Source organism: Sitophilus oryzae, unplaced genomic scaffold, assembly GCF_002938485.1.
Source record: "Sitophilus oryzae breed Bouriz unplaced genomic scaffold, Soryzae_2.0 scaffold_1639_pilon_pilon, whole genome shotgun sequence".
In the NCBI taxonomy this organism is placed as follows: domain Eukaryota; kingdom Metazoa; phylum Arthropoda; class Insecta; order Coleoptera; family Curculionidae; genus Sitophilus; species Sitophilus oryzae.
In genome coordinates this window covers 1327794-1352177 of record NW_022146324.1, presented here as the reverse complement: position 1 = coordinate 1352177, position 24384 = coordinate 1327794, and the positions used below count along the sequence as shown (strand labels likewise).

General features: G+C 34.6%; 2 protein-coding genes across 2 annotated transcripts in view; one reads left to right on the top strand and one right to left on the bottom strand.

Annotated features, from left to right (window-relative positions):
- LOC115880582 (ras-related protein Rap-1) overlaps window positions 1-24384 on the top strand; it is a 501592-nt gene that overhangs the window by 117748 nt on the left and 359460 nt on the right. The gene's annotated exons all lie outside the window — the stretch shown is intronic.
- LOC115880607 lies at window positions 17036-17881 on the bottom strand. Its single transcript, XM_030897882.1, has one exon. The coding sequence runs from the start codon at window positions 17879-17881 to the stop codon at window positions 17036-17038; it is 846 nt and encodes a 281-aa protein (XP_030753742.1).

Sequence of the window (24384 nt, the reverse complement as noted above, 5' to 3'; positions counted from 1 at the left end):
CCAAATATATGTATTCTTCTATTATTTCCAGTTTTGTGTTATTTACTAGAATGTCTTTTCTGTCTAGAAGTTTGTTATACATTACATTAGTCTTTGCTAAACTCATTTTTAGACTACTTTATTGCTGGCTGTAATTAATTCGTTAATTTGTATAATTATATATAAATATTCATTAATGCTGTTTAAAAATTAATTAAATGAGTATAAAATGAGAATCATAGGCGCTAAAATTATGTTAAATTAATATATAAGTAACTAACTGTTTAACTAGTTTTTGTTTAAATGTTTTGTTCACTATTCGTTGGGGATTTATTTTTAAATTAATGTTAATCGTTACGCAAACTGTAAACTCATAGAATATGTATTCATTTTGCATAATCAAAATTGTCACTCTAAATTTAACATAACCAAGTTGTCACTCTAAATTGCCGTCTTTTTTAGACAGATGTCACTTGTCTCGTTATTATTCAATTCATTATTCAAAATCTCAGAATTTTGTTAACAAAAGTTTCATCTTAAAATAACATTTTAATCAATCACAATTGTTTATCTCCATCATTTACCGGATTAATGATACAGAAATTACAGTTCACTTTAGAATTTTTGTAGAATTTAGAATGAGTGGGAGGGGGGTTAATTACTGCCACCTTACAGATCTATTGTGTCCCCCTTTCTTGAGTTATAACTCATCATACAGTCCCAGGGCTTTGACAAAAGCCAGTATCTGGGACGGTTTTATAGAGGGTAGTTCTCCATCTTCAATATCAGTCGTACCAAAATTCATGGCACGAATGGTTGTCGTCTCGGCGCACTCAGTGATGAGGTGTACTGGTGTTTCCCCATCTTCTCCACAGAATCTGCATTCGCCGTTTCTTCTTAGTTACAATCTACTGAGGTGTTCATTGAGGAGACAGTGTCCTGTTAAAAACCCCGTGACAATCCGAAGATTGTTCTTACTTAAACCCAGGAAGATCTGTGATTTTTCTTGATCATAAGCCCTCAGAAACTTCTTCGAGTGTCTTAGACCGTTGCAAGATTCCCATTCCAGGTTGCGGATGGAATCTTCCAAATTCTTGAGTTCCGCCTTGAGTTGGTTATCACTTGGAAAACAGAACGGTTCTGGTCCAGTTAGTGGAGTGTTCGCTCCTTTTCTAGCTAGATTATTTGCTTTTTCATTGCCTTCTATCCCTTGGTGAGCAGGCACCCAGAGTAGGAGGACTTTGTTTTCTTTGCCTAATTTATTCAGCTTCTCTATGCATTCTTTGACCAATTTCGAATTGATTGATACTGAGTTGATCGCTTTTAACGCTGCTTGATTATCAGACAAGATGGCTATTTCTTGTTTCCGATAGTTTCTATCTAAGATAAGTTGTACGCATCTTTCGATAGTGTAGATTTCTGCCTGTAGGATACTAGGGTAAGTGCCCATTGGTTCGGAGTATTTAGCTCTCGACCCAAACACTCCGATCCCTGTTCCCGTATTGGTCTTGGAAGCATCAGTATACCAAGTTATGGTATGGTCTTTCAACTGCTGGGCAAGCGTTTCGCTCTTCCAATCATTTTTATTGTTCAATACTACATTGAGATTTTCTCAAAGTTGTACGTTCTTGGCATATCGTCCACTGGGAGTTTCAGGAGTGGTATTTCCTTTTTGAGGGTGTTCCAAGCCCCTGATCTGACAATTCTCCCAGTTCTAATTCCGTTAGTGACCATTCTAATCATTGTCGCATGGGCATCTCTACCAATGACAATGTGCAGTGGTGTTAGATCTAGAATGACCTCCATTGCTGCTGTTGGACAGGTTTTCATGGCTCCTGTGATACAAACGCATGCTAGTCTCTGGACTTTGCACAAGTTTAGCCTTGCCGTCCGTTGCTCTAGTTTTGTGAACCAGGCAACTGCTCCATAAGTAATCATGGGTCTTACTATCATGGTATACATCCAGCGCAAAGTGTTAGGGGAGCAGCCCCATCTATTTCCGGCCAGTCTTCTGCATATCATGAGAGCCTTTATGGCTTTGCTGGTAGTGTTCTTAATATGCCTGTTCCACAGGAGTTTACTGTCCAGGGTTATTCCCAGATATTTAACTTCCTGTGTTGGCAGTATTACCTTTCCATCTAGTTGAATTCTTTTCAAGTTTTTCAGACTTCGCTTTCTGGTGAATGGCACTATCGCGGTTTTGTCTGAGTTGATACTCAGCACGACAGTCCTACACCATCTCTCAGTGATACGGAGTCGTCTTTGGATAATATTACACAGGGTGCCTTTTCCCCCGAGCGATGATGACTATGTCATCTGCATACCCAATGCAGTGTATTCCCGCTAGAGTTAATTCGTCTAGTAGTTCATCCACTACCAAGCTCCACAGCAAAGGGGAGGTTACTCCACCTTGTGGAGTTCCTTGCGTTGTTTTAACAGCTACAGTTTTGGTGCCCATCTGAGCCTCTGCTGTTCGTGTTACAGCATTTCCCAAAACCAGCGAATAATAGTTCTGTTCACCCCTCTTGTTTCTAGAGATCGCCTGACCACCTTATGTGGTATATTGTCAAACGCCCCCGCAATATCCAAGAAGGCACAAATTGCTGTTTCTTTGCTATCCAGACTTGTCTGTATTAACTCCGTTAATTGGTACAGAGCAGTTTCTGTGGATCTGCCCGTTCTATATGCCATATTTAACCTTTAGATGATTTTCTCCAATATGGTTGTCAACTACTTTCTCCAGCGTTTTTAGTATGAGACTAATAGGCCTAAATGACAGTTCACTTACAAGCAACTAATTATTTATAGTAATTTACAGTAATTTTATTAAATTATACGAATATTCTATTGTATATTCTAGTTGATTATTGGTTTGAAATAAATATGACAGTGTCCTCCAATGAAAATGCGAGTTACTAATTCTAAATTCTAATTCTGAGCTGGCAATACTTTTTTTGTTTCACTTTAATAATTATTCTTTGTTATATAAATTATAACCTTAAAAAGTAGCCGGAGACACTAAAAAACAATAATCAGTTGACTGGTTTTAATACGCAGGGCAATCCGTTTGATTCTTGCTTTTAGACCACTATCAAACTGACCGTTCCAAAACCAATTTACTAACGATTACCATATCTGGTTAGAACGAAAAAAGTTATCGTTCACTAAACTATTACTTCTTGGTTGGAACGCTATTTCTTCACTACGCATGAGCGTAATCATTCCGAGAACGATTCTCTACTGTGTTGGAACAAACATAATATACAGGGTGTTCCAGAAATAAATGCAGATATTTTAAGAGCCGGTAGATCTGGTCAAAAGAAACATTTTTTCTCTTAACAATTTTTAAAATAAATTGAATATAACCGAGTTACTTAACCTGAAAACCGCTGGCGATAACCGGCTCGGCTGTTAGGTTTTTTTCACGAGGTTTTTCAGCTTATTCGACGCCCTGTGTTGCCAGATAGTGGAAAGAAGTATATGCTATAATTAGTGAAATCTGAAATCCCTGGAATGAGTTCTTGTGTGTCGTTCGTATAAGATTTATTTGTGTGATTTTGTCGATGTTCTGAATAGTGAATTCAGATAAATTGGTTGATATTTTTTTTATGTAATCTCAGTATGACTAATATGATAAATTATTTTATTAAATTTAGTTCTAAGTAAAGTTTTTTGCGGTATAACTATGATTTTCGTTAACCTCGTAAGAATAATTTTACCCAGTTTGGTTCTCATTGAAAGGGTAAGTACAAACGAAATATTTAAAAGAATGTTTTTTTTTTATTGAAACAACTTCGTAATGTGACACTATTAAGAGTTATTTTTTAAGTATAGGTAGTTAAAAATGTGGTATGGCGTAAAAATTATTAATGTGGTTTGTTTTTAGAATTGTTAGTAGTAGACACTGATATGATTAGAATTAATACTCGTAATTTTTGGTGTACAAATTTAAAATTACAGTGAATACAAATATGTTGAATATGAATAACGTAGGAGGTGGCAACACTGCAAGGTTTAGATGCACCGTAGATAAATCTCAGGTGAATAAACTAGTGGCACTAAAAAGTTTTTTAAAATTTTCCGGAAAATGTCAAGAAAAATATAAAATTTTCAACAATTTTTTTCGCAAAAAAACCTCATAGGCGTGTTTCTGGGGTCGAAATATACTACCAGTTAAAATATCTGCACTTATTTCTGAGACACTCTGTATACTTTGTAACGGGAAGTGATACAACTATTCGAAACGTTCTTTTACTGTGTAAATAAGAAAATAAAAAATTTCAACTTAATGGTTTTTTTGTACGAAAATAAATGCTTGCTGTGAAATAAACTGATTTATTTTCATACAAACTTTTGTTCCATTTCGCCAAATTATATTTCTCTATTTGTGCCGTCGCGTCGCGCGGGGTTATAATTTTTTTGGGACGCCCGTTTGCTTTTTCCGGGCTTATCTCGCCCCAACAGCAATATGCCCGTTCTATTATGCCGGGAACGGAACGCGGCCCGACCGACCTCCCGCCTTTTTATCTTTTTTTGTTTTTGCGGATTCGCTTTTGCAAGGATAAAGGCTGCGATGCGCGACAATACACCGCACCTATTTTTAGATAGCGCTCAGTTTGTAAACAACATTCGATTTTTCTACGAGGACATTATTTTACGTTATCATCTCTTTTTCTACTATTTTATGCATATTTGTCGTTACACTCAAAAAAAATTAAAATAATTTAACAGACATACAAAATGAATTTACTATTAAACGGCCTCTACACTATGCGGAGAACTCTTCGAAACAGGTCAAGGTCGCATTTCGTCGCCCAACTTCGTCGCATTTCGATTTATTTCCACTTTTCTTGACTCACTTCCGTTTGCCTCGACCTACATACTTTCAGTTCTTAAAAGCGCTTAAAAACTACTCGTGCGGAGTGCGTGGGGGATTTTTTTGGCGTTTCCTGTTGCCTTGTTCAATTTTCTTTCGTTTTTGGTTTCCAAAATGTGGCGGTATCTGTACCCGAGGCAAAGAATTTTTTTCATACATCTCAGTGAAATAAGTAAACCTAGACGTTTCTAAAATAGCTGTTGTTACGATGATATTTCGTTAATTATATCTCGTTTTATGTTGATATATATTCCACAAAATTAATATTTGAAGAGGCGTTTATAATATGTAGAGTAGATATTTCAGAACAAAACTTTTCACTCAGTCTGCAGGTATATAATTACGATATGTTTATTATTAATGTTATTATAATTAATTAAACATCATCAATATATCGAGCTGATTGGGAACATTATTGATTGACCCGGTATCAATAAAATATACTTTTATATATAATAATAACATGGTTTGATACAAATCCATTCAAAAATCAGAAATAATTAGACGATTTTTTAAAGAGTTTAATACGGTGGATTATAACCTATAAAAGGTGGACCGCCAGACAAAGTTAGTCACTGCGTATTCCTAGCGATTTTACGATTTTAAGTTTTGGAAATATATTTTTTTACTATATCGTAATTAATAATGTTAGACAATGATTAAAACTAAAGATTCTTGTGTAACCTTAGAGGAATAGCCAATTTAATCTACCATCGGCAACTCTTTTCTAAATGCACTGTTTTTGATTTTTCATATCAGTTTAATATAGTGGTATTACATTACACTCCATTACAAATTAATGATATTTATTCATGTTCCATGTTTACTTATTTTTTTGAAGCCACCACAACGTTTGATCTTGATTGCTTCGTGCTATGTCACAAAATAGTACGATAAATATAAGCCCGTGTTATAAAAATTAGTTCTCACGTTTGTTTGGTTTGGTTTGTTTTTGTTTTTGTTTTATTTTTTAAACCGACTTTTTGGTGGTTAACAGAAACCAATTACAAACTCCTGCTGATCAGAGGAACTCCTGCTAAGGATCAGAAGGGGGCCACAATGTATCAGAAAAGATCGCAGTGGAAGGGTCCGATAGCCACCTCGAAAAATATAATCTAAAACAGACTCTACACTATCTCCAAAATATATCTAGAAATATTTCGTGAAACATTTCGCAAAACATTTCTGGAAATACTGTCAGAAGTAAACTCAAATATAAGCCCGTGTTATAAAAATTAGTTCGCACGTTTCCTGAAAATGATCGAGACGCGCCGTGATTGGTTGTTTGTTTTTTATTGTTAATCTGGGGTTAACAATGAAAAACAACAATGCAAAACTTGAAGCTTGAAACTCTTGAAGCTGATCTTAAACCTCATCTTTGGTAGTCTCATGACCTAAATCGTATTGAATGTGTCTGGGATATTCTAGGCAAACCACTTAAAGCTCGGTCGGAAATGGATACCTTGAATCAGGTAATACAATGTTTTTTGGAGAGTGATCATCTAGTCTGTACCTTAAATAAAGTTAAATATCAATGTTATTTTCCTAATAAAACAAATAATTATATTTAAAAATAACCGAGTTATAACTTTAAATCATTAAACCGCCCACTCTTTCGGCTAAAAAATAAAACAAACAATATTAAAATAAAGTATTTATTTTTCTCTTTAGAGATCAGCATAAATTTGAAACGAACTGAAGACATAAATTCATATTTTCTGAATTTAGTTAAACCGATTATGTTTTTTTTGCTGCTCTACGGTATTATATTTATTTATCGATAACGGTTAGTAAACAAATTTCGTTATTCTCGGAACTTTTATGTATTTTCCGCGTTTATTTCGATTCTAATCTTTTGTTGTTGTTTAATCCCCTCATTTGATTGCATTACACATATTGTATTTGGTTTGGAAATTAATAGTATCAAGTGGTTTGTGACAGGAGTTTCTATGGAAATATATATATGGTTTGTTTTTTCTGAAAAATTATGTTTTTCCATTAGTATATACAGTATGATCGAAAAAAAAACGGTCTCAAAGACGGCTCGGAAATGAAAATCGATGATAATTTTGGCGAGATCAGTCTCTAGACGTCATTTACTAAAAATTAACATAAAACTTGTCAAAAATTAACACTAATCATAGAGAAATTAAAAAAGGATATAACGTTTCTAGACATACAAATCTATTTCCAAAATATTATTTAATCTCGAATTTTACCTACTACAAACTACGCCATTTAAAAGTAATTTTTACACAATATTACAACCTTCGTAAGTTTAGTATATTTTGTTCTAGGGGCCTATTTTGATTATTTTTTAAGAATTTGTAGCTAAATTATTTTACTTTTTAGTATCTTTTTCTAAATTTAAAATGAAAATTTTCATCTGTCAATTATACGAGGAAAAACAGAATGTTGATATTTTGGTGAAAGTTTGAAACATCCTGCGGAATATGTTGACAAAGCAAGGAATTTAAAAATCATTTTATCACTTGGTAGTCTTTTCTCTACGATTTACAGCAATTGTTGCATTGGTTTTGGGTTTTCATCAACACACCTATAAAATAGCGTTTAATGTTTTTGTATTATCACTGTCATTGAAAAGTTATATTATTATTGTTTATTGACGTTTACTCTGGTAGAGATGATTTTAAGTTTTGAAGTATCGGCTATTGCTGCTTTAATTGATCATAATAGGGATCAATTTTTGGACTTAAAACCATTTCAGCTAGAGTAACTGCCCAACAGACAATAATAATATGATTTTCAAAGACAGTACAATTACCAAAATAAGTACCAAATTACATAAATCATAAACACTATTTTATATGTTTGTTTAGTTACTAGAACCAAAAAGAAAGGCAAGCGAAAATCTCCAAAAATATAAAGCTATTGAGATGATCCAGAAAACAAACTATCGAGAAAAAAAAGTCCACTTGGATGATAAAATTATTTGTAACATCCTTGCTTTATTAACGTACTCCACAGGATGTTTGAAATTTTTACCAAAATATCAACATTTTATTTTCCCTCGTATAATTGACAGATGGAAACTTTCATTTATAATTTAGAAAGAGGTACTAAAAAGTCAAATAATTTAGCTACAAACTACTTAAAAAATCATCAAAACCGATCCTCTAGAACACAGTATATAAAACTATAAAATACATGATAATTTTAAGGTGGCACGTTTTACGTGCTGGTGAGTGTATTTCAGAAAGAAAATATGTGGAAAAGTGTTATGTTAATACCTAAATAAAAACTACTAACTGTCATAAAACATAACAAATATGTATGTCATATCTTGATTTATTTTGACCAAATATACGAGTGTCCCAGGCTGATCGTGCCTTAAACGGGCCACAGATTATACGATTTATCGTATTACAAGTTGTACAACATCAAATCGTTTCGACCGTTGGATCAATGGTTGGATAATTAGTGGCTTTGTAGTACTACTTGTAGTAAGACAAAGTCGTATCGTACGGAAGTATGGCATGCAGAAAATCTGTAGTACAACGCAGTAGTATATACGATAGATTTGATGATTTGTGTGCAAACCCTATGTGTCGCAGACAGATCGTTTACATTTTTCGTTGCACATGGTTAAACAATCTCTTAAAAATGGATACCAACCAGTTTTGGGCGGAATTTATAGAAATTTATCATAATCAACCTTGTTTGTGGGATGTGAAAATAAGGAATACCTAAATAAACAAAAAAGAAATGCCAGTTATGATATCCTACTGGAAAAATTAAAAGAAATAAAAGCAGATGCTACAATAGAATTCCTGAAAAAGAAAATTAATAACTTTCGGACTGCTTTTAGACGTGAATTAAAAAAAGTAAGTAAATATGAATGTGCTGGTTGTTTGTTTATAATTTGCACGTAGGGTTGTTATTCTAGGCACACAATAATAATTTACATAATATTTATTTAAATCGACTGGTTCATTAGCACTTATTTCACGTAAAAGGTTCATATGAGAGTACAGTTGTTGTTTTTGTAACCAATTTTTGCACCATCTTCTTCTTTTTTTTGGCTGTTCTTCGTCTTCGTCTAACAAAACTAACAAAATTGCAGCTAGAGTCCTTTTTGATAAATTCGATGTCATGTTGACGTTGAACACAATAGAATTCAAAATGAATGGAAAATAAAACTACTACTTGTTGGTGATTAACATCAAATGGTAGTTTTAGTTAGTGAATAAACGCGGATCCGATCTGTCGTTCCAGCGGTTGTATCAACTTGTCGTACGACATGTAGTACGACGAATCGTATTAATGTGTGGCCCGTTGTAGTTTAAGTTTGTGGACAACAGCGCGTCCGATATGTCGTTCAAACGGTCGAATCAAATTTGTGTTGTACAACCTGCAGTACGATAAATCGTATAATGTGTGGGCCGTTTTAGAAGTTTCTAGAGAACTACAATATCTAGATCGGAGATTTTTTGCACCTCACTGTTTCGCAACGAGATCTATCAATTAAAAATATTTTCAATGGGTAAAAAATGGGCAAACATAAATTTAAATTGGTACCCCCATTTTTTATTACGTACTTAAATTCTCTGTAAAATTTTATGGATTTTGATATTAAACACTCTATACCTAATATTAACCGTTTTTGAGAAAAAAAAAGATTAAGTCAAATTAAATAAAAAAGTGGGTTTCCATTTGAAAAAAAAATCATTTATGATAATTTTTTAATCGCTCAATTCCATGACAGCTACCGCCACTATTATATGACATTCGAACGATTTAATTTTTGAAATAGATAGCCACAGTGGCTGCGATAATTTTTGAAATTATGCCACAGTGGCTGCGGTAATCAATAAATTTGTCATTTAGGCTATACCGATTTTTTTGACAGGCCATTTTTTTTTCTCCAAAAATTTTAAATACATTTTTTCTCAAAACGGTTAATGTTAGGAATAAAGTGTTCGATATTAAAATTCATAAAATTTTACAGAGAATTTAAGCATGTAATAAAAAATGGCTGTATCTATTTAAAATAAGAAAGTTGCGGTCAACTTCCGGTATTTCCGGAAGTGCCGCCATAGAAAATATTTTTAATCGATAGATCTCCCTGTGAAACAGTAATGTGCTAAAAATCTCCGATATAAATATTGAAGTTCTCTAAAAACTCTAGCACACTCAGCCCGGGACCGGGTATACAAATATCATGTAAAAAGCCCTTTGTTTACTTACAGTTTGATTTGGTCACAGATCATACAGATTATAAACTTATCGTCAAAAGTATTGTTTTTCGTGGTTCCAATCTTCGGAGTCGCGCACTAGTTAGGTTATTAGTTTGCGCACATAGCACGCCCACTTAACTGGCCTCTAAAATTGGACACAGCGCCTGACCGGCCCAGTTATTATGCTGTTTAAGCGCGAGTTTATTTTTGCGGAAAGGAAATTTTACTCGTTTGCTCATCGTCATAAAAAACAATTTTCGTACCACGAATTAGGGACAAGATTTTTATCATCTCTATACATATATAGTATACCTAATCTGTGATTTGGTCACAGACTTTATATTAAAAAAAATCGTTTTTTTTCAGGATTTAACGTAATTGGCGTAGTTTCAGGATATACGAAATACCACAGTCACTGCGACTGTCAAAATTTCAACAGTAGCACGGAACAGTGACATAAATAAGTAGACATACACTTTTTATATTTCCTTTATCTATGACTTTTTTTAAATAAAATGTAATTTCTCCACCTACTGTGACATTATATACAGGGTGGTCCGAACTGTATTCCGGAAACTTCGACAGCATATTCTGCAGATAAAAATAACTAAAAAAGCTGGTATAAATGTATGTCCTAAAATGCTTAGTTTCGAAGATACAGGGTGTATAAGTTCTTCTTCTTCTTTTTTTTATGATGGCTCTGCTCTACAAGGCAACCGCCAGCTCAATTTGGGAGTGACCAAGATGTTGACTGGCTCTAAACCATATCAAGGCCACTGATTCTTATCTGAGTAAAATGTATAATGGGTAAATTTTAATATAACTAACTTCTATGAAGGTAACCTGTGACCTGTGACTGTAAAATGTTATTATCATTATTTATTAAATATATAAATGACGTGCTGAAAGGAAGATTATATCACACACAAAGGCACATAGGATAGAGGTCACACAAACAGACTGCATTCGGAAACTGAAACAAAAAGAAAATAAAAAATTGAAAGTTGAGCATTATAATTTAATTCTATTAATGTTTAAAAATATCATAATAGTTTCTATTAATTTTTCACTTGGCTTAGACAAAACTGTAAATATTGATAGTGGAGTAGGAAAATTTCATTTTTATTTCGATTCTGAAGTAACCTCAATATTTGGATATAAATTGGTGTCTAAGAGTTTTTTGACATGAGAAATTTGATTTTCATGTCAATATGACTCCTACTAGTAGAGGGCGCCACCTACATATTTTTTAGCTGGTTTGAAGAGTAATAACTTTTCGTCCGTACCTGTATAAAACTACTGAGTGAAAAAATATACATCTCAGTGTCTTTTTACGTAAAAAATATATCTTTGTAAAAATCGCTACGAGCAACCGTTCTTAAGTTATTTAGAATGGAAATAGTCAATACATAAGTTTTTTACGTAAAAAAGGTCTCTTGGTAAAAATCGCTTCGAGTAATGGTTTTCGAGATATTTGGAATCGAAATTATCAATACCTGTCATCATTGACATAAATTAAACATGTTGACTAAATAGTTATTAGACCGAAATCATAAATTTGAAATGTTTTTGTGCCAAAAGTTCAACAGAAACTGTTTTATCATAATTTTTTGCAGAAAAATTTATAATTAATTAAAAAAAATAAAAATTCCTAAATTTCATTATTTCAGTGAAATAGCTATATCTACTCAACGTGTTTATTTTCGTTAATAATGACATGTATTGTCTATTTCCATTCTAAATATCTTAAGAACGGTTGCTCGTAGCGATTTTTACAAGAAATATTTTTTACGTAAAAAGTCACAGAGATGTATATTTTTTCACTCGGTAGTTTTATACAGGTAAGGACAAAAAATTATTACGCTTCAAAACAGTTAAAATACATGTAGGTGGCGCCCTCTACTAGTAGGAGTCATATTGAAACCAAAATCCCCAAATTTCTCATGTCAAAAAACCCCCAGACACAAATTTTCATCCCAAATATTGACATTACTTCAGAAATGATTTAGAAAAAATCGAAATGAAAATGAAACTTCTACACCCTGTATCTCTGAAAGTATGTATTTTAGGACATACATTTATACGAATTTTTTTACTTATTTTTATCTGCAGAATATGCTGCCGAAGTTTCCGGTATACAGTTCGAACCACCCTGTATATTTATTTCATACGATCATCTGTATTTTCAATACATACTTTATACATAAAATATTTTTGAATAATGTAAAATTATCATACTCTATACATTAAATCCGCAATCAGAATAGATACCTGACATTTAAAACATAAAATAAAATATACGCACTTATATTCATGTCATAAATAAACGCATATATGAAGTTGCGCATGCCGAAGGGCATAAAATCACAAAAAGCTAATGAGCCACACGGACGCAAATCATTTTTCGTTGTTTGATGTGTTTTATCTGGCGTACAATTAATTAAACGGTTCACCGATTTGGGTCGGACACGACTTGCATTTATTTTAATTTTATTTTATATTTCGAGTGCTAAAAGGGTACTTAAAACGTTTTGTGGCACGTAACATTTATCATTTATAATATCTCGAACATGCGATATTCGAGCTAAAGTGGGCGTGTTATCTGTTATTAAAATTTGAAATTTAATAAAAGTAGAATAATAAATACTAAAAATGAATTTGTAAAACATGTAATTATGCATTATTTCTATTGTCGCAGGAACAAAAAATATTAGGAATATTTATTTTTGGTCAATTTATTCATGAGTAGGTTTGAATAAAAGCGGCTAAAAATCAGTTTCAGTATTTATCAAAAGTATCTATGCTTTTAGTACGGCAATCCTAGCACTAGCACTAGCACTTTAGAGGATCTCCAGGAAATAATAAATAAGATAGGGGACCTGGGAAATCGTTTCGGTCTTAAAATCAACGCTACCAAGACTAAACTTATGGTAACAGGACGCAGCCTATAATCAACACCGCATTGACGGTTGGTAGAAATATTATAGAGCGAGTACCACGATTTAAATATCTAGGTGCCATGATCAATGAACGATGGGACGATGAAGAAGTTAAACTTAGAACGAATTATGCAAAAACAACATTTTTCAAACTTAAAAACTTCCTACTAGCACGCAGTCTCCCGCTAGCACTTAGACTACGGGTAGTAAAATGCTATATATAGCCCATCTTACTATACGGCGTTCAAGGCGTTCCTGAACCGCATCGAGGCTTTCAAAATGTGGACTCTCCGGAGACTCTTACGTGTGCCATCGACCGCACATGCCACCAACGCAGAAGTTTTATGAACTGCAGATTATGAACGAGAAATGATTAACAAAATTATAGAAAGAAAAGTTCCCTACCTCGACCATATCCTTAGAGGAGACAAATATTGCATTCCTCAACTAATTCTACAAGGAAAAATAGAAGGCACAGGAAGAAAACAACATTCCTGGCTAAGAAACATACGGATAGGATTGGTGTAATATCAGCGACGCAGCTACCATATTTCGAAGAGCCGAAAACGGCAGTCTACACATTATATGAAGAGTACAGAAAATCGCCAACGTGCGGCTAAGCACAAGGCACAGGAAGAAGGAAGATCTATGATTTAGATATTTGGATGATGTATTTGCCATCTTTGATACACATTCTTACAGCATCATCATCATCATTATCATCATTCTTAGCTTATTCAACCATTTCCAATTATTGTGTAGCCTCCATCACATGTTTAGATACTCTCTTTGTAGTTTGGCCCATTGTTGTCTATTGTAGGCTATGGGGGCCCAAGTTATCCCTGCTAATTTCCTAATATTATGGTTCCATCTCAGGTTCGGTCTTACTCTAGGTCTCTTAATTCCTCGTGGGTACCATGCTGTAATTTTTGTGGTCCATCTGTTATCCGTCCTTCTAGCCAGGTGTCCTAACCATTGCCACTTGAGGGATTTGATTCTGTGGATGACATCTATTATCTGGGTCTTTTGTCGTATCAACTCTATTCTTTTCGGTCTTTCTTGGTTATTCCCAGCATAATTTCGATTAATTGAGCGTTGTGCGACCTGCAGTTTTCTTATAATGTCCGTTCCATAGGTCATGACTGGTAGTACACATTGGTCGATTGTTTTCTTTTTTAGATAAAGTGGCATTCTAGATTTGAATATGATTGAGTTTCTTCCATAAGTACTCACTGCTAACTTAGATTTTCTGTTGATTTCTGGTAGTAGAGATCCCGAGCTGTGTATTAGTTGTCCCAAAAAGTGTATTGTTCTTCTACGCTAGCTCTTAGCGAAATCCGCTTTGCGGATGAGGGTAGTCTCACTGAGGAGCATTACACCTTTTTCTGGAAGGGTCAACCCGCAACACACAAGAGAATTCATGGCGTAGGCATTGCAATCAAGAACGAAACTGCAACCAAATTAACAGAAGTACCTATTGGTGTCTCCGAACGCCTTATGACCCTAAGGTATCCCATATCAGACAAAACTTACGTCAACATGAATTATTTATATAATGTTTTGTATTATCTTTTGTTTGTTTGTTTGTGTACCTTGTTTTTTTTCTACTTTGTTTGTTAGTTTACCTTTGTCTACAAATTGAAAATTTTTTTGACAATAAAGGCATTTACATCATTAGTGCCTACGCTCCCACCCTAGATTGAGGATAAGGATAAATTTTACCAAACTCTACAAAATGCTCTCCAACGAATTCCGAAGGACGAACGAATTATCTTGCTAGGTGACTTTAACGCCCGTGTCGGTAAACAACATATGGAAATATGGCCTGACGTATTGGGAAAACATGGTATGGGAAACGTAAATAGCAATGATGAACGCTTATTAACATGCACAGAGTATAATCTTTGAATCACCAATACGTGGTTCATATTGAAGGACAAGTTTAAAGGTACCTGGAAACATTCCAGATCAGGCCACTGGCATCAATTGGACCACGTAATCGTTCGAAGGACGCATCTAAAAGATGTCAGACTCACAAAAGCCAGAGTAGATGCCGAATGCGGCTCTGACCATCGACTTTTAATTTCAAAAATGAAAATCCACTTAACATCCAAACATCCACACTGTAAAAAACAAAACAACATGACCAGATTGAACGTACGGGGTCTAGAGAACAACGATACCGCTGACGCCCTTCGGGAAGCCATCAAAGAATCACTTCCACCGATAACTTCAATCTCAATCTTGGAAGCTGAACAAGGCTGGACAAAATTAACGGATGCGAATCATAAAACCAGCGAAGCTGTACTGGGAAAGTCCAACAAAAAGAAACAACCAGACTGGTTTAACGAAAATCAACCTCATATACAGGCTTTGTTGGAACAAAAGCATAGAGCACATCAAACAGTCACTGCAAATCCACACAACCCAAGGCTGGTAGACAACTTTAAAGCAGCCAACAACACGCTTCGGAGAAAACTACGCCAACTAAAGGAGAACTGGTGGTCACAAAAAGCTAATCAGATTCAAGAGTACGCCACGCATCACGATTACCGTAGATTCTTCGAGGCTGTAAAAGAAGTAGGGGAGACTCGGGCAGCGCCGATCACCTTATATTGACCTATTATAAAATGTTTAAACTTACTTCAATCTGATCGGCATTTCAAATGTGAATAAATTAACATGTTATATACAAGTGTTAAAAACGTTAACAACAAAATAGTGAAAAATAAGGATGACAAAAATTAAAATTAAAAACTTGCGGAATATCGGTTTTGCCCAGTACCCCAGGGTAAAACCGATCATATCACTAGGTCACTAGGCAAAAAGCGATCAGGAATTTCAAATTACTTTTAAAATACTTTTTTTAAATAAAACGGTTAATAAGCACAAAAACACTTTATTAGCAAACGAACAAAACTTTGGTGACTTAAATGTAAAAAATATATAATTTTGAAACATGTAGAAACAACTTGGGTTGGGTAAATGTAAATTAATGTCTATTTGACACAATAGTGTCTTTGCATTGGTCACAAATGTATACCCCTGTTATGTAATATGTGCATAATTTTTGCGCCCAATTGCAGCAAATATTACACTGTATCCACACTTCTAGTAGACGTGAATTAGAGAATAATCCATAACATTCTAAACATTTAACATCCTCCCCTGGACATTCTTCTTTTGGTGGCTTAGGATAAATAAGCTCCTGTTTTGTTTTTTTCGTTCTAGCTTTTATTGTTTTCTCGTCAGTTTTTAAGGTTTTCTTAATTTTTATTCTTGGTCCATCGTCTATTTTTATTTTTCTTGTAACACTCTCCTTTTTTGTATTTCCTTTTTGAGAAATTTCTTCTTTAACAGGTGTAGAAGTCAAAATTTCCGACTTCTGTGACTTTCTTCTTCGTGTGTTTTGTTTAGAGTCAGCTTTTGGTACTATCAATATATCGGAAATAACGGTAATCTTTTTTTCAGGCGTCATAATATTTTTATTCGTATTTGTTGGATCTTTCTCTATATTACTGGCAGATATAATTTGTAAGCCATCTGTAACCTGGACTAAATTTTCTTTCAATACTCTGGATGGTCCAGCACCATCAGTCGTTTCAGAGGCAGTACTTCTAGAGGCCGCAATTTCTGTACAGTAAATATTTTTAGGTGTTTTCGTTGATTCCAATGGGTTTATTTCGGTTACGATTGAGGGTGTGAAGTCAAGGTCTGTAAAAACGGAAATATCACAATTTGTGATTCCTGTTTTTTTAAATCCACTTATGACATTAACAGGAGTAGCGCTATTTAAATAGGCTTCGGTAAATATTGAGCCTATATCAAAAAAAGTTACTCTCTGGGCTGGATGAGCTTTTTGCCATTTATCCAGGGCTCTCTCAAAATATTTTCCGAATGGACCGTATACAGCAACGTCCAACGGCTGGGGTTTGTGGGTCGAGTGGGGCGGAACTGACAGAATGACCACATGATTTTCGGATGCATACTGTAAAACCTTTAAGGACCGATGTGACACGTGATTGTCTAGTATAAGAAGACATTTATGCTGTTCCGTCGGTCTTACACTCGCCACAAAAAACTTCAGCCATTCTAAAAAAAACATCAGAATTAATCCAGCCATTGTCCGTTACTAACATTAATGTTTCTGGAGGGGTTCCTTCAAGATAACGGGGATTTTTCTTCTTTCGAGGAAATACTAAAGTTGGAGAAATAAATTTTCCGGTTGCTGAACAACAAAATAACGACGTTATCAGGGTACCACGTTCAGATGACGAAATTGACCCAACTTGCTTCTTGCCTCTCACGGATAAAACTTTTGGTGGTTTTTTAGCTGACGTCTGGATCCCCGTCTCATCGACATTATATATATTGTCCGTAGTAATATGATGCTTTTCCAGAATTTGAGACAGATTTTTAAAGAAAATTTCGACCTGAACTCTGTTGAATCCGCAAGCCCGTGCGACGCTAGTAGGTTCTGGAGTTCTTAAACTTAACTCTTGATGTCGCAGCATAAAATTAGCGTACCACTGCTCACCCGCTTCATTATTCGTAAATGGATGGTGAATATGTTTTTCCTCCGCATACTGGTAAGCTAATTTACAAAAATCTCTCTTGGTTAAACCATAGAATCGCTTATCTAATTCTTTCAGATATTCAACAAGCTCTTTTTCTTCTGCCTCGGAAAAAACTTTAGAATATCTTCCTAACTTCTTTTTTGAAGTATTTAATTTTTTGTGGTCGGCCAGAGTAGAATAGGGAATTCCATATTTTTTTGAAGCCCCCCTAATAGATATCTTCCCTTGCTTTAAGTCATTTAATGCTAAAGACATTGTCTGCTCACTCCATGAATCTCCCCTGGAAGATATTCGCTTATATTTGAAAACCATCTTTACCATGCTACAAATTAAAACCAAGCTCCAAATAAAAACATAAACGGACGATTTTGCAATGAATCTAACTATATCCAATTATTATTAAATAGGCAATTCAACAATAATAGGTAGCTAGTTAGGGCAAAACTGATCATGATCGGTTTTGCCTGATCGGTCTTGCCTAGAATTAACTAAATCTCCTTATTTTATTAAATATATGGCAACAATACTTTAGAATATAAATTTTTTAAGGTTATGTGTAAAGGAAACAATATCCTTTCGATCAACCCAAAAATTCTATATGAAATAAGAAGTTTAAGCTAAAAATCATCATTAATGTGGAAGAAAACCAAGTATTTTACGTCTTGCAATAACGTTTTAAAGGAATTAAACTAATATTACTTACCAATTCAGCAAAAAACTACCGGTATTTATCAGAATATAAGCACCACTTTTAAAATAGCAATGTTGCGAAATTTAATTTTTTGCAGGGTTAGAAATATATTAGTGATCGGACGAGTCTACCCTATACGGCCCAACCAAGAAGGTAAGCTGCCCAATCATGGCACAAAATAGCGAACTTCTAAAAGAGGAAGAGCAAATCAGAAACCTTGAAAGAGCATTACAGCTATATCCTTAACCAAGAAAATAACCCCAATATGGAAGCATTAAACACAATACCTCAGTATAACAGCCTCGATATATTAGATATCCCAATAACAAAACAGGAAATAAAGGCCTCCATAAAACAGCTTAAAAACAACAAATCAGCTGGCTGTGACGCGATTCCGGCGGAAATCTATAAGTGTACAAGTATTAGTCAGCAACTTATTGGTCATCTTAAGGCTCTCTTCGATGTCATATGAGAAAGCGGAGAGGTACCTCAGGACTTTTGCAACGCAAATATAGTGAATATATTTAAGAACAAAGGAAGTGCATCAAACTGCCGGAACTACCGGGGAATTTCACTCTTGGCTATCGGATGAAAAATTCTTGCAAAAATTATGTCAAACCGCCTGCACCCACATATAGAAAAAATCCTTCCAGAACCGCAAACGGGTTTTCGCACTAACCGCGGCACCGTCGATTCCATATTTTCCATCCGCCAACTACAGGACAAAGTAAAAGAACAGCAATCTAAACTTTATGTTGCATTCATCGACCTAACAAAATCCTTCGACTCTGTGAACAGAGATGCACTTTGGGCAATTATGACAAAGTTCGAAGTACCCATCAAATTTCTTACAGTGTGTAAAAGCCTCCATAACAACAAGTCTAGAGTCGCCTGAGCGATCCCTTCATCATGGATCGCCTGAGCGATCCCTTCTTAACAAATACAGGAGTTAGGCAGGGATGTGTCTTAGCGCCTCTCCTATTCAACATATTCATGGCAGCGCTTTCCATTATAGTGGACAGCAAACTGCAGGAGAGAGGATTGGCTATTAGATACAGATACGACGGCGGTCTGTTCAACATAAAAAGACTCAGGGCAAAAACACGTACAAAATTCATCACAGAACTTCAATACGCTGATGACTGCGCTCTAGTTGCAAAAACTGTACAGCAATTACAAGAAATGTTGAGCATATATACCTGGGCATACGAGGCTTTGGGCCTTAAGCTAAATATCGACAAAACTAAAATCATGTGCACTCCCCCGGAGGATCACAACAATGCTATAAAAATCGGAGAAGAACTACTAGAATATGTAGCGGAATTCAATTATCTCGGCAGTTTGATTTTGGAAAAGGCCAATATCGACTCTGAAATTCAGCACAGGATTAGCAGCGCCTCAAGAGCATTCTGGAAATTAAAAGACAGGGTTTTCTACAACCATGACCTGAGCATAAAAACGAAACTTGAAGTGTACCGAGCAATAATAATCCCCACCATGTTATATGGGAGCGAAACCTGGGTGCCGTACCGCCGACACATGAACGCATTAAACAAGTTGCAACAAAGACATCTTAGACAACTCTTAAGAATCAAATGGTTCCATCATTGGTTCTTGGAAAAGCTAACTGCGAGAGTATTAAAGTCATGGTTACAAAATCCCGACTAAGATGGGCTGGTCATGTATGCAGAATGCAAGAAAACCGCATACCAAAATCACTGCTTTACGGTGAGCTTGTAGACAGTAAGAGGAGGCCAGGTGGATAACTCAAAAGGTACAAGGACATTTTCCACGAAAACTTAAGGAGGATTAACGTGCAGAATGAGTGGGAAGTGGCACAATAAAACTCAATGGAGAAGAATTAATTGTAAACTCAGTTACCAGCGAGAACCAAAAAGTTAAGAGGCAACAAAGCAATGAGATTTTTGAATGTCCGGAATGCGGTAGACAAATAACATCACGTATTGGGCTTTTCAGTCACAGAAAAGCTCATGAAAGAAAACGCCTTGCGTGACCATCTTCTGATGCGTGTCAAATACTCGTCAGCGAGTAATGGCAGTATATATGTATATATGTATATGTATATTCTTCTATTATTTCCAGTTTTGTGTTATTTATTAGAATGGCTTTTCTGTATTCTACTTCGTTCTCCATTACTTTAGTTTTTGCTAAATTCATTTTGAGACCTAGGTGCTTTACTGCTGGCTGTATTTAGTTCGTTAATTTGTGTTTGCAGTTCTTCAGAACTATTGGCTATTAGGACTATGTCATCAGCGATGACTATGTCATCTAATTCTCACTAATCTCAGTCTCACTAATTGCTTAATGCTTCTGAATGAAGCTTTAAGATTTAAGTCTTATTGAAACTGACTTATTGCAGCTCTAGTAGACAGGTAATTTGATTTCTATGAATTATGAACCTGAAGGCGAAACTGCTTTTTTCTGCGACTGTGAGATGGAAAAAGATCATATAACAAAAAATAACCCTACATTTAATTTACTTCTATTATTGACAAATCAAGCAATCAACAGGCTATTATATGCCGTGTAGCATTGTCAAGTCCGGTTCATCACTGTATTGCTTTGATGTTATCGTACGCACGCAACATCGGCAACAACGTACAACAGAACAACAGAGTGACAGAGACGGAGCGTCCTGTAAATGGCCCGTTATAACTCTATTAGTTTCGATTATCGAGAGCTGGTCGAAGCCAAGGCAATTTCGATTGGATTAGTCCGTAGCATTTAGCAATTATCGAGGTCCGCTGCTGTTGTTAGCAGTACAAAGCTGCAGGGGCATATTTTCGGGAGGTGTAGTATTAACAAGATGATTGGACTCGGAAATGGGGATTTGCTTTTAGTGTCCTACATATGTTGGCACATTCATTTGTGTAATATGCATGTAATACATATTAAGACAAAACATTCGAAAGCTGTTTTCACCATAGATAAAGGAAATAAATTTAGATTGGAATGCCCGTCAAAATATATAATTGTTTTGGGTCGCAACAGTGTACGCGATCTGGCGCTGCTATAGCAGTTGCTAAGAACAACCGCAAACAAAGTCAGAATCTTTAAAAATTATAAAATCTTTCAAAATTTAAACCGCCTTCATTGAAAAAATACCGAAAAGTGCTTAAATCGTTCATTTTCAAAGTAATTATACCTATCTGGTGAGTTTAATTTAAATTTTATTTACTAAAACTCGTGATAATTGTGAAAAAGTGGCATTAAAAACTTAAAAAGCTGTGTAAACTGTGAACTGCAAAAACCATTGTGGATCGGGCATAACGTTGGTTTCCATTGTTTCATTGGTATTTCATACATATGTCCTTATATAAAATAAAGTGTTTTATATGACTGTTGTAACACACTGTATTTTATTTAAAAAAATAAAAATTTGGCGAAATAATTCCGGAAAAAGCCGAACCGCTCCGAAGTTATCAAAAGATTTGGAGAGCGACCGTTGCAAGAATAGCGCCAAATAGTATTTACATTGTGCTTATGGGCACTTTCCAATCTAAACTTGTTTCTTTTATCCATTTATCTAGGGTTGCATTATTTTGGACTTCAAGTATGCTTCAAGTTGGTTATCCTCCCAAATGCTTTCCATACAAATTCATGTACCGTGTGTTGCATTGTCACTTTGAACATAGGAAACCCAATGTAAATTTTAAAAGTAATGAATTAGTTTTCCCCCTTTCATTTTATAGAAAAAAATATTTGAAACTTTTTAAAGAACCCCTTAAAATAATATACAAATCTAAATTTTATGATGCTTTCTGTATACATCGAGAAGGTACAATAAAATTCATGATTTTGATTGATTAAAGCTATTGATTGATTCATTAAAGCTATCTAAATATGTACAGGGTGGGTCAAATTCGACGCTTTTAAATGGAAACACCCTTTTCTATAGGAGATAGACAAAAACTAATATCGGTGTCTGGAGCTCAATTTTTGTCAAAAATATGATGGTGAAAACCGCATATCGATATCTGTTACCGTTTCGGAGTTACGGGGTGTTTTTCAAAAATATGCATTTTTAACAAATCGTTGTAACTTTTTTGCTATGGAAAATTTTGTATTTTATGAAAACATTTCCAAAGCACTTTTTAACGTAGAATTTAATGGTTTATGTATATTTTTTTTTAAATTAATAATTTAAGGATTATCAACAGAAAATTTGATTTTTTATATGGGACACCCTGTATATTTTTAATTTATTGAGAATACTTTAAAATTACCTTTCCAAAAATATCACACTTGATATTTTGCTCGATTCCTCTTCGAGATATAGAGTATATAAAAATTCGCCGGCTTTAAATAAGTATGCTTTGAACGGCACCGGCTGTAATGCAAAAAAATTCTAGCTGTGAGCATCAATTAAAACGAAAATAATATTTGATATGAGAGATGCAGAATTTTATAATAATTTAAAATATATTTAACCAACATCAATACATTTAAACTATATCTAATAACAATAAAAATAAATAGCAAACCAAGACATAAGATTTTGCGGTGTTCGACATATCGACCGTCTTCTGTTATGGACAGACGGGGCAGTTTTTGAATATTTCCCGCGGAAATCATTAACTCAGTAGGTGTGAAATATACCCTCTCATAACTGCTAAGTATTTCTAATTCTTGTCTAGATTATACGGAAGAATAAGGAACCTTTATTCTCCCGCAAATATATCCATGGGCACTAAGTCAGGCGGCCGCGACGGCCAACGGCTGGGGTCTTGGTTAGCTACTCAATTATTCTTGAAATTGGCTGCAAAAATTTGCTGATAACTTCAGCGTTCAGAGGCGGTGCGTCGTCTTGCTGGAAAAATATGTTTTCGAGTTCCATTAAGGGCATATCATCAATAAGGGGTCCAAAGTCCAAAGCCTACTAGTTAAAAGTGGCGAACTTTTAAAAATTCTGTATTTCGAAGGAGATTATAACAAAATATCAATAAATAAATGCCTTTATTGTCAAAAAATTTTTCAATTTGTGGACAAAGGTAAACTAACAAACAAAGTAAAAAAAAACAAGGTACACAAACAAACAAACAAAAGATAATACAAAACATTATACAAATAATATTGTCAGTCTTATTGTTAAAATAAACATATATAAATGTTTACAATGTCAAAGAACAAAAAAATTAAAATAATATTCAAAAATATTTAGCCAGTTTATAGCAAAATATCAATGACCTCTAAATAAATTAATTTCGATGTCATTAGTAAATATAGCAATAGCAAACATTAGACCAGTGTTTTCAAGATCAAATTCGTTTTCAATTCAAATATAATTCATTTACGGCGTAGAAAGCCTTGTCTAGTAAATAAGAGTTCAATGCTTTGCGAAATGAAAAAAATGATGTTATGGATTTGATTTCAAATGGCAGGTGATTGTGCATTTTTTTCGAGTTGTATAATATTGAACTTTTAACTAACTCTGAGCGTGGGGTAGGTAGATAAAGATCTTGCTCCGCGTTCCTGAGTGGATAAGTGTGAGATGGCCTTTCTTGAGAAGCTGATACATGTTTACGTATTAGGCAAACGGATTCAAATATAAATAAGGAAGGAAGAGTCAATATTTTTAATTCTCTAAAAAAGCCCCGGCAATGAGTTCTGCTGTTTAGTCCCAGTGAATATCGAACAGCTCTCTTCTGGAGCTTGAAAATGCGGTCAAATTGAGCCGCACAACACGTACCCCAGAATGGAAGGGCATACCTGAGGTGCGACTCAAAAAGTGCATAATAAACAGTTCTAGCCACTGACAAGTTAAGCTCCTTAGAAACAGACCTTAATGCAAAACAGGCAGAGCTCAATTTTTTCGACAAAGCTTCGATATGTATGTCCCATTTCAGAGAATTGTCCACAACAAGCCCTAAGAATTTTACGGATTTTACGACGTCAATGGTGGTGTTGTCAATCAAGTGTGCTATATTTTTGGAGAGGTAATTTTAAATTCTTTTCAGTTTATTAAAAATATAGAGGGTGTCCCAAATAAAAAATCAATTTTTTTGTTGATAACTCTTAAATTATTAATTTTAAAAAAATTATACTTAAACCATTAAATTCTACGTAAAAAGGTGCTTTGGAAATGTTTTCATAGAAATACAAA